At 33.3% G+C, this 12,284-nt stretch overlaps 2 protein-coding genes and 1 pseudogene across 2 annotated transcripts; all 3 read left to right on the plus strand.

Annotated features, from left to right (window-relative positions):
* Positions 1-3,380: 3,380 nt before the first annotated feature.
* Positions 3,381-4,530, plus strand: LOC107058443 (probable leucine-rich repeat receptor-like protein kinase At1g35710; annotated as a pseudogene).
* On the plus strand, positions 4,524-5,617 carry LOC107058444 (probable LRR receptor-like serine/threonine-protein kinase At4g08850). The gene has a single exon (XM_015304147.1). The coding sequence runs from the start codon at positions 4,541-4,543 to the stop codon at positions 5,615-5,617; it is 1,077 nt and encodes a 358-aa protein (XP_015159633.1). The 5' UTR covers positions 4,524-4,540.
* A 3,828-nt stretch (positions 5,618-9,445) lies between these two features.
* On the plus strand, positions 9,446-12,279 carry LOC102583509 (probable leucine-rich repeat receptor-like protein kinase At1g35710; the record flags this gene model as incomplete). The annotated part of the gene is made up of 1 exon (XM_015304148.1): positions 9,446-12,279. A coding segment is annotated over exon 1 (2,715 nt), but the record flags the coding sequence as incomplete, so codon positions are not given.
* Positions 12,280-12,284: the final 5 nt, after the last annotated feature.

Here is a 12,284-nt window from a genome sequence, read left to right on the forward strand (position 1 = left end):
TTTTCTGATATAATTCAAATTAAAATTTAATATATCATCTACATACATTGATTAAATCTAATATAGTGATTGTACTAATTAAGATTATTTTTAATTTTATATTATATTTTACACAAATTAATACAATAAATAATATTTTGAATCTTTTAAATTTGAATAAACATATATAAAATGTTTCAACATGTTATTTAGTCTTATGATATCAAATATTTCATATGGAAGGTTAGAATTGATAAATTATTAACATAATTTTTTTATTCAAACTACATAAAAAGAATAAATTATATATATATATATATATATAAATAATATTTTAATATAATAAATTAAATTGTGTACTAATGATATTAATTTAATATTGCTCAAATACACAAGTTAATGATTTGTATTATTATATTGTTATTACAATAAATTAAATATATTATTTAAGTGCATTATATATTTTATTAGTTATTTTTAATTATAAAATTATTACATTTTAAATCATCCGCGCAACGCGCGGGCACGTATACTAGTTATACAAAATAAAAAGGGACTTTCGTCAAATTAACTGTATGAAATATTACTGAAAAGTATGTAAAACATGCATAATATTACAACTCATTATCCTAAAAGAACTATCATCATATAAACCCGAAAAATAACTAAGAATATCATATAAAATTTATGTGAGTTACTGCCGACATGTTTCTCTACCCAAATAAAGACTCATACCATTATCAAAACAATAACGTGTTTTGCCCCCGACGCTTTCATCAGAAATAATATAATGCTTGAACTCAAAATTCAGTAATTGAAACCTAAAATTAAAGGAGAAAATATATAGGTGATGATGCATGCTGATGAGAAAACTTTTAAGAATGGTATAAGCTGTGAATATAGAACTAATGAAAAACTTTTACTTGATTTGATAGACCATGTGATTTATTGAATGTATATACTCTTTTTAGTGCAAATTTATAGAATGTTGTAAAGAATGTGAAAAGGTTATTACTATGAAAAATGATAGAAACAGAACATTAAGATTGAAATAATTACATGTAACAACTAAGCAATTGAAAGATGTATTAAATATTTTTTGGAATACGAAGCAAGTTTTTACTTTCAGATTCAATGTACACAGTGAAAGGTTTTTTGTTTACAATTTTTTTACTGTGCTTTTATTAGGTTAAGAACATATTAAATTTGTTATCAATGATTTATGGGTATTTTCGAAAACAATAATAACAATAATAATAATAAATATTAAATAATAGTTTGAGATTTAGTATAATATGATATGATTACTATTTAATAGTCATTGATTAATTAGATATTTATATATTTTAATTTAGCATAGGGGTAAAATGGTAATTCAACTTTTCACTTTAGAGGTTCCCACTTTTAGTAATACTAGTTTTTCGACACGTGCGTTGCATGCGACTATCAATTCAGAAAATATATGTTATAGTAAATAGAGTCGCTTATTTAAGCGGAGATTTGAATAATTAACTTTGCACAAAATATTATTGTAGATTCTTTTGTGATTGTTTAATGTGGATCGTCATATATATATCTTATTCACGCTAACCTGGTCAATGAAAATTTTATTAGTTAAATGCAATAATGTATATAATTATTTCAATTTGAAGAGGTTCAATCATATAATTAGTCATATCTCACTAATATTACCTTATAGACGATATTTGTTGTATATTTTTCTTGTCATCTAAAGCACGTGTATTCCATGTTAAATTGTTTAGATGTCATATGAACATGTAAATAGAACAACTACATTTTATTTTTTAGAACATTTTTTTTTGTATATTAATTTTTATTTTATAAGTTATAACATAATAGATGGCGTTCTTGTTGTTGGCTCTCATATTTAACTTCACGAGTGACTGTAAAAGGTTAGTCAGTGTCCATAGTTAACTGAGAAAGGTTTCCTTTTTTTTACTGAAAAACCTAACAATTAAAATTATCGAATATATTCTATCTGTGAAATCATATGTATAATCACCTGGTTTACCTTACACCCAACAAAGATATAGTTCCATATCCTTGTAAATGATTTTTAATTTATTCAACCAATCATGATTCATCCAAAGAAAAATAACAACACCCTGTTATTAGATATATAGTGGCAGTAATATTAAAAATTATTGGTAATAACTTAATATAAGAAAAGATGAAAGATAGAAATAATTCATGTAATAACTATGGGAATTCATAATATTATAACTAAAGAATGTAAAAGAGTGTGAATAACCTTTGAAATAATTAGTAATAACTAAGTTAATTTACAATGTTATATAACTAAAGAATATATCTGCATCACAAGAGAAATTGTTAAAAAAACAAATGAATTTAGACTACATCATGTTAACTTTATAAATTGGAACATTACATACTTCTGTATATATAAAGCAAAAAAATATATATATCTTCAAATATTATTTTCCTCAAGTACTCGAGATTATGGAATTTATTCTCTTAGGATAAAATTGTTTACTTCATCAGAATAGTGGTACCTCATATTCCGCTAAACTTCGAACTCACTCAACGACAATAAATCAGATGAAATTTTTTAAAATGCAAGAAGAAGAAGAGTAGAAGATTAAAAAAATTGTGGTTTAAAAATGAGAGGAATCCCCTCTATTTATAGTCAACAAAGGGTAGTATTAACAAAAAAAAGAATTATTTTTTGTTAATTTTTAATTTTTTAACTAAAATTAAATGACACATGTCGATTTAAAATAAGAAGTTGCAATTGAAGAATATATATAAAAATAAATAAATCATAAAAATAGTATTTCGTGTTAAAATGGAACATAAAAAATGGAGTTCAAGGATTAAAATGGAACAAGGCTAAGATAAATTAAAGTACCAAAATGAAAAATGTGGACAAGTTAGAGGGGCTGTATATGTGTTTGACCATTCAAATAAATCATAAAACAGAATGGCATGTGCAGCAGGAGCTCCTGAGTTCGACTATTGGTGCTCGTAATGTCTATTCTGTGTGTAGAGGAGGCCATTTCTTGAAAAATTCTACGTCACTGGTGCTCGTAATGTCTATTTTGTGTACAGAGGAGGCCTGAAAAATTCTTCCCATCATGATCATCCGCTGGTGCTGAAAGAAATTTGTATGGTGTATACGATAGTGAGGTTTTAACAGCCTTCACTTTCGTCACTCTATATCACACGTCACAGACTTTTGACTTCTTCTTCTTCTTGGGCCTGCGAAGATGATATCTTGCCCACTAATTCTACAATAATCTCCAACAACTGTAAGCTTGGTCAATTGGCTTGAAATGTAATCACCAACCATGTTTTCATTCTAATTCATCAATAACTAAAACAAACAACTGAAATCTTTTAGCTTTCAAGATGGTCCCAGAATGTTTTTTTTCCTTCAGTTTTTCACTCTTACTCTTGCTTCAACTGAGGAAGCAACTGCTCTCCTCAAATGGAAATCAACTTTTCTAAAACAGAACAATAATTCCTTATTGACTTCTTGGACAAAAAGTACTGAGGCATGTAGGGATTATATGTTTTAATGGTAGGGTAAACAGGTTGAATATTACAAATGATAGTGTCATTGGCACACTCTATAATTTTCCATTTTCATCTCTCACTTTTCTTGAATATGTTGATCTTAGCATCAACCACCTCTATGGTATCATCCCCTCTGCAATAGGAAACCTCACTAATCTTGTCTATCTTGACTTATCGGCTAATCAGTTTTCAGGCACAAATCGGCTCACTAACAAAACTTGAGATCCTCTACATCTTTGAAAACCATTTAAATGGTTCCATTTCAGGAGAGTTGGGGAATGTACAAAATCTTGCTGAACTTGTTTTAGATTATAATCAACTTACTGGTTCTATTCCTGCTTCATTTGGCAATTTGAGAAACTTGCGTACTTTGTTTCTCCATGCCAACAAACGTTATGGTTCCAATCCGAAAGGGCTTTCATATTTGGATAAGTTAAAAGCATTGGTTATTAGTGATAATCAACTTTCAGGCCATTTGCCAAAACAGCTTTGCCAAGGTAGGAAACTTGAGATCATCAAGGTGAAGAATAACAAGTTGACAGGACCAATACCAAGAAGCGTGAGTAAATGCTCAAGTCTCAAAAGGGTTCACTTTAATAACAACAGTTTCACTGGGAACTTGTCTGAAGCTTTTGGCATCTATCCAAATCTTCAGTTCATTGATTTGAGGGATAATGATTTTCATGGTGAACTCAGCAGTAACTGGGGGAAATGCAAGAATTTGACTGATTTGCGGGTTGCTAGAAATAACATTAGTGGTAGTATACCACCAGAGATTGGAAACTTCAAAGGACTTCTTGGACTTGATCTTTCATCGAATCATTTGGTTGGGCATATTCCTAAGGAATTCGGAAAGTTGACCTCTTTAGTTAAATTATTTGTGCAAAATAACCATATTTCTGGCAATATACCTGAGGAACTTGGGTCACTGACACGGTTAGAGTCCCTTGATCTGTCAAATAATAGATTGAACGGGTAAATCCCAACATTTGTAGGCGATTACATGAACATGTTTCTCTTGAACCTGAGCAACAACAAGTTTGGCCAGAAAATTCCAAAGGAGATAGGGAGGATAAATCATCTTAGTGTACTTGATTTGAGCCATAATCTTCTTGATGGAGAAATACCCGTTCAGCTAGCCAGTTTGCTGGACTTGTCAAACTTGAATCTTTCCCACAACAGCCTTTCTGGCCACATTCCTGAAGAATTTGAAAGTTTGACTGGTTTGCAGGATGTTGTCTCGTCATACAATGAGTTGGAAGGCCCAATACCAATCAATAAAGCTTTTATGTATGCCTCGTTAGAAGGTAATAAAGGTCTTTGTGGAAATGTAACAGGATTTCAGCATTGCAGAAGGCCATCTTCTTCGGTGAAGAAGCACTCAATGGCAAAAGGTCGTAAACTCATCCTAATCACTGTACTTCCCATTATGGGAGCACTAGTACTTCTCTGTGCTTTCGCTGGTGCTCTCCTTGTGTGTCATAAAAGAAGAAGAGGTAGAGATGTTAAAATACAGGATGATGGTTGGCATTCGATATCCATGTTAGATGGGAAGGCATTGTACAAGGATATCTTAAATGCCACACAAAAGTTTGATGCAACATTTTGCATTGGGCAAGGAGGGCAAGGAAGCGTTTACAAGGTAAAACTTCCACCTTTGAGGAATGTAGCTGTGAAGAGACTTCACTCTTCATTTGAGATTACGCATCCCAAAAGCTTCATGAATGAGGTAAGGGCATTGACAGGGATTAAGCATCGGAACATAGTGAAACTGTATGGCTTTTGTTCGAATGCACAACACTCATTCTTGGTATACGAGTACGTTGAGAGAGGGAGTTTGTCAAGTATTTTGAGCAATGAAGTTGAGTCCAAGAAATTGGATTGGCTTAAAAGGATGAATATCATCAAGGGTGTTGCTTTTGCTTTATCTTACATGCACCAAGACTGTTCACCACCGATTGTTCATCGAGACATATCAAGCAGTTATGTGTTGCTTGATTCTGAGTATGAAGCTCGTGTTGCAGACTTTGGAATAGCAAAGATTCTCAAGCCAGACAATAAGTCTAACAAATTCATTTAATATTTTTAATTTTTTTTTCATGTTCGTTATGATTTTTTTAAAAACTCATAGGACACCTCGTGAAACTTTTAACTTTTAATTCGTTGTCATTCACTTCCATGACAATGAAACATTTGACTCCCAAGTCGTTCTAATGGAAGAAAGATCAATTCAAGTTTTCTTCTTGGGTGGTCCACAAATTGACTTAATGATTATGGAGAAAATTGATTCCACAAACTTTAAGCGTCGTCCACAATTGACACTTAAAAAAATAAAGGGAAAAGGGTCATAAATATCTCTCAACTTTGGTTTATTGTTTGACTTTACCCTTGCCGTTAAAATGAAAGTTATTTTACCCCTTCCGTTACTAATTTCATCAAAATTACCCCTCATTAGATGGAATCCCCAAAATTGACCCAAATTACCCGATTTAAAAAAAAACTATTCCCTATTTTTAACCCAATGACCCGACCCCTCTAGGATAACCCGGTTAACCCAATTAACCCAATGCCCTGTTACCCATTCCCAATTACCCATTCTCTCTCATTGAATAGATAATCTCTTAAAAAAACCATAGGGGAAAAGAGATAAACCAAAGACCTCTGGATTTCTTCTATCATTGCAGAAGAAGGCTTCTACTATCTGCAACTTCAACATCTTCATCTCCCCAATTGTACACAGATTCAATTACTAGAAGCAGTTGATCACCCAGATCCCTCCGCAACAACATTGTCTCTTGACTTCCATCTATACTACCTTCCGCTCCCTCACACCGTCCCCACCCATCACCACCTCCACCGTCGAATCTCTCCTCCGATTTCCACGACGATAGCACAGACGGTAGCAGATTTCAGCAGCACAAATGATAGGGCAAGTAGCACAAAACAAAGGAAGAAGAAAAGGAGAGCAGAAAAAGAGACAAAAGTAGCGTCGGAAGCGGCGACGATTTAGCCAAGAGGTGAGAATTATCGTGGAATGGGAAATCGGAGATGGATTTTGAATTGTTGGGTGATTTTCATGTCGAATTGGGAGCAAATTGTGGGAATAAGGGTTGTTGTTGTGGGAATGGGTAACAGGACATTGAGTTAATTGGGTTAACCGGGTTATCCTAGAGGGGTCGGGTCATTGGGTTAAAAATAGGGAATAGGATTTTTTTTTAAATTTGGGTAATTTGGGTCAATTTTGGGGATTTCATCTAATGAGGGGTAATTTTGGTGAAATTAGTAACGGGAGGGTAAAATTAACTCCATTTTAACGGCGAGGGTAAAGTCAAACAATAAACTAAAGTTGAGGGGTATTTTTGATCCTTTCTTGGGTTATTTAAGCTACCACCTAACCTTTTTTTTTTAATCCCTCCCTAGGAGCTCCCACCCCTTTTGCTCCCTTGGTGACTCGAACTCGCAATCTTCGGGTTGGAAGTGAGTGGTGCTTACCATCCGAGCAACTCCCTCTCGTCAACTACCACCTAACCTACTATGCCGAGGAATGATTTTTACTCTTTTTTTTTGAAAAAATTACTTTCAAATGTCGTCACTTAATTTTTGAAAGAAATTAAGAAATCTTCAATTTAAAAAGATTCTAATGGAAAAAGAGAAAAGGTCAAAATAGTTCCATATCTTTGGGTTAAGACTCAAAGTCATCCTTGAGTTTCATATGAAACATTAATAGTCTCCTCCTCCAAACTTTTTGCCTATTTTTTCACGTTAATTTTGTCCACATTTTTATATATGGAATGTTCAATTGTCTTTTTATCTATTTAGTAGAAATAATAAGAAGGTGAGAAGAAGAACACCTTGTTTTGTTAAGTTGAAATTTTATTGCAGCTAAACTAAGAACAACTTGTTCTGTTCAGTTAAAAAATTATTGCAGCTAAACTAAGAATACCTTGACATATGACGTTGCAAGAAAGGAAAATATTGTACTATTGCACGTGAAATCGATGTAACTTACCTCTCGATTTTAGCTGCAATAATATTTCTACTAAACAAAACAAGGTACAGTAAAACCTCACTAAATTAATACTCAGTTAATTAATAATCTCTCTAAGATAATAATTTCCTCCGGTCTCGACTTGGGCCAATCGAAAAAATCACTCATTTCGATAAGATAATATATTTTCAGAAGACCCCTATATAAATATATGGTCCCATTAATAGTATAAATTAATTATTCTTTAAAAGTACAAATATATCTAAGAAAATTTAGTGAAATATGATTCTATTATGTTTTGTTTTTGTTAAAATTTAAATCTAGTTAAAACCCATTTCTAACTTTTCGTTTCTTATTGCATCCAAAAGTTTCAGTGCGGTCTTTTTGAACTACACCATAAAATTGTGAAGAGTTCTATATACAAGTGCTTCCTTACGCATAACTGGTCCCAAATGTATTGTATCATATTCAACTTTATCATCAACATTGTTTTTCCAATGATATCCACAACTTGTTCTAAGCTCTAGACCTCTGAACATGTATCATTTTCACCCATCTAATAGGTTATTAACGTTCATTTTATTGCGGTAACTGAGATCATTAATCATGACCTCAAGTTCATGAATGACGTTTTCATAAGTGGGTTCTTTCAAATTCTTTGAGATTTCATTCCTGGACAATTTTTTGGGTGTTGAAACACTCTTTAAATTAATAAATATTAGTTTATCAATTAAATAATAACTCTACAAAATAATAATATTTCATGGTCCTACCTATATTAATTTAGAAAGGTTTTACTGTATTCTTCTTCTTACCTTCTCTCACATAGAATTATTATTTCTACTAAATATATAAAAAGACGATTAAACATCTCATATATAAATTATAGATAAAATCAATGTAAAAATTAAGATAGACAAAAAATGAGGAAGGACCAAAAGTGAATCAATATTGCAAACATGAGAGACTATTAGTGTTTCATAGGGGTGTGCACTATTCGAATTAAACCAAATAACCAAACCAAATCAAATCGAATTTTTATAAAAATAATATATTATGTATGTATATTAATAAAATATGTGTATACCCTTTTACGAAATGACTTATATATATCTATATTTTTTTGGAGAAAATCTCACAATATATTTCAACATCTTTAAGGCTTAGGCCCACAATTGAGATACCCTTTTAATTCGTTGGCACCTACTTACATGAACATTGACTCATTGACTTACAAGTCATTCTAGGTCTACCCGTATTTAACAAGCTGAGAAATAAATCCAATTGAGACAGCAATTATAATCATGCAAATTATAGCTACTATTCATAATTGTATTTAAACTCTAGTTATTTATGAAAATTTCTTAATAAAAATTTGCAAATTCTGCGCTACCTGACCCGCAAAAATGATACAATATTGTGCTGGTCTTTAATTTTTTCATCTCATAACTAATAAATTTTGCGTATCACAAAAAATTAAACTGAAACGAACTGTATGTGTGTATTTGTTTTAGAGGTGATATAATGTGTATCAATGTTTTAGTTTCAAAGCTAATATGTGTATTTGTGATTGCAAAAGAGAGAGGAAATAACTTTGGCGGAGCTCCCACTGCATGACATAACAAGAACTTATGTCCATTAAGCATAAGTTCGATTATTGAAGAATAATACTTAAAGATCAGCCTATTTGAAAGGCAAGTTGGGCAATTTCTTCCTATTGCATGTCCACTAGCTCGTCAATTACGAAATGACCTTTGAATATATTTTGGAGAAGATCTCCCAATATATTTCCACAACTACCACTAGCTCGTCAATTACGAAATGACCTTTGAATATATTTTGGATTATTGAATTCATTGGTATATACTTACATGAACAGTGACACATAATTGACTCCCAAGTCGTTCTAATTCTGTCCGTGTTTTACAAGCTCAGAAATAAATGCCATTGACTCAGCAAGACTTAAAGTGGTTCACTACAATATAAAACTATACTCATCAATAGCCAAAACAAACAACTGAAATCTTTTAGCTTTCAAGATGGTTCCCAAAATATTTTGTTTCCTTCAGCTTTTCACTCTCTTCACTGTTACTTTTGCTTCCACTGAGGAAGCAACTGCTCTCCTCAAATGGAAAGCAACTTTTCAAAACCAGAATAATTCCTTATTGGCTTCATGGACACTAAGTGTTGGTGCATGCACGGATTGGTATGGAGTTATATGTTTTAATGGTCAGATAAACAGGTTGAATATTACTAATGCTGGTGTCATTGGTACACTCCATGATTTTCCATTTTCATCTCTACCATTTCTTGAATATGTTGATCTTAGCATGAACCAGCTCTCTGGTATTATACCCCCTGAAATAGGAAACCTCACTAATCTTGTCTATCTTGACTTGTCGTCTAATCAGTTTTCAGGCAAAATCCCATCACAGATTGGCTCACTGTCAAAGGTTGAGAACCTCTTCATCATTAATAACCATTTAAATGGTTTCATTCCTGTTGAAATAGGGAGACTGAAATCACTTGAGATTTTAGGCTTACAGAATAACAGTCTTTCTGGTCTAATTCCAAGAACTCTAGGTGGCTTAACTCAGCTCAAAATTTTGTGGCTTTATTCTAACCAACTTTCTGGTCTCATTTCTAGTGAGTTGGGGAATCTGAAAAACATCAATGACCTAGATTTATCTAATAATAAGCTTACTGGTTCAATTCCAATTACTTTAGGTGACTTAACTGAGCTCAAAATTTTGTACCTTTATTCTAACCAACTTTCTGGTCTCATTCCTAGTCAGTTGGGAAATTTGAAAAACCTCAATGATCTGGAACTAAGCAATAATCAACTTACTGGTTCAATTCCAATTACTTTAGGTGACTTAACTGAGCTCAAAATTTTGTACCTTCATTCTAACCAACTTTCTGGTCTCATTCCTAGTGAGTTGGGGAATTTGAAAAACCTCAATGATCTGGAACTATGCACTAATCAACTTACTGGTTCAATTCCATTTACTTTAGGTGACTTAACTGAGCTCAAAATTTTGTACCTTCATTCTAACCAACTTTCTGGTCTCATTCCTAGTCAGTTGGGGAATTTGAAAAACCTCACTGATCTGGAACTATCCCATAATAATCTTACTGGTTCAATTCCAATTACTTTAGGTGACTTAATTGAGCTCAAAATTTTGTACCTTCATTCTAACCAACTTTCTGGTCTCATTCCTAGTCAGTTGGGGAATTTTAAAAACCTCAATAGGGTGGTTTTATCCTATAATCAGCTTACTGGTCCTGTTCCTGTTTCCTTTGGCAATTTGAGAAACTTGCAGATACTAAATCTCGATGCCAACAAACTTTCAGGTTCTATTCCAAAAGAATTTGCATATTTGGATAACTTGGTTTCATTATCAATGAGTTACAATCACTTTTCAGGCCATTTGCCAGAGTGGCTTTGCAAAGGTGGGAAACTTGAGATTTTCACGGTGGATAATAACAGGCTTACAGGGCCAATCCCAAGAAGCTTGAGCAAGTGCTCGAGTTTCAAAAGGGTTCGCTTCAATAACAACAACTTTACTGGGAATTTATCTGAAGCTTTTGGCATCCATCCAGAGCTTCGGTTCATTGATTTGAGCGACAATGATTTTCATGGTGAACTCAGCAGTAACTGGGGAAAATGCAAAAAATTAATTGATTTGCGTGTAGCCAGAAATAACATTAGTGGTTGCATACCACCAGAGATTGGAAATGTCAAAGGGCTTTTAGGACTTGATCTTTCATCTAATCATTTGATTGGGCAGATTCCAAAGGAATTTGGAAAATTAACCTCTCTGGTTAAGCTTTCTGTGCAGAACAACAATATCTCTGGATATATACCGGAGGAACTTGGGTCACTGACAAAGTTAGAGTCCCTCGATCTATCATCCAACAGATTGAATGGATCAATCCCGAAGTGTATAGGAGATTTTGTGCACTTGTTTCAGTTGAACCTGAGCAACAACAAGTTTGGCCAGAATATTCCAAAGGATATAGGAAGGATAACTCAGCTTAATGTACTTGATTTGAGCTACAATCTTCTGGTTGGAGATATACCCCCTCAGTTAGCCAATTTGAAGGTCTTGGTAAACTTAAATCTTTCCCACAATGGCCTATCTGGATGCATTCCCAAAGAACTTGAAAGTTCAACTGGTTTGCATGATGTCGTTTTGTCATACAATGAGTTGGAAGGTCCAATCCCTAATAATAAAGCTTTTATCAATGCCTCATTGGAGGGTAATAAAGGTCTTTGCGGCAATGTAGCAGGACTCCATCCCTGCGAAATGTCGTCTTCTGTGGTGAAGAGGCACTCAATGGCGAAGGGACGTAAACTCATCCTCATCACTGTACTTCCTGTTATGGGAGCACTGGTACTGCTCTGTGTTTTCATTGGTGTTCTCTTTATGTGTAATAAAAGGAGGAGAGTTAGAGAAGTTGAAAGAAGGGATGGTGATGGTTGGCTTTCGATATCCATGTTAGATGGGAAGGAATTGTACAGGGACATCTTAAACGCCACAGAAGAGTTTGATGCAAAATTTTGCATTGGGCGAGGAGGTCACGGAAGTGTTTACAAGGTAAACCTTCCATCATTAGGGAATATTGCTGTGAAGAGACTTCATTCTTCATTTCAGAATACACATCCCAAAAGCTTCATCAATGAAGTAAGGGCATTGACTGGGATTAAGCACCGAAACATTGTGAACCTCTACGGCTATTGTTCGAAAGCACAACA

Source organism: Solanum tuberosum, unplaced genomic scaffold, assembly GCF_000226075.1.
Source record: "Solanum tuberosum cultivar DM 1-3 516 R44 unplaced genomic scaffold, SolTub_3.0 scf00517, whole genome shotgun sequence".
Lineage (NCBI taxonomy): Eukaryota > Viridiplantae > Streptophyta > Magnoliopsida > Solanales > Solanaceae > Solanum > Solanum tuberosum.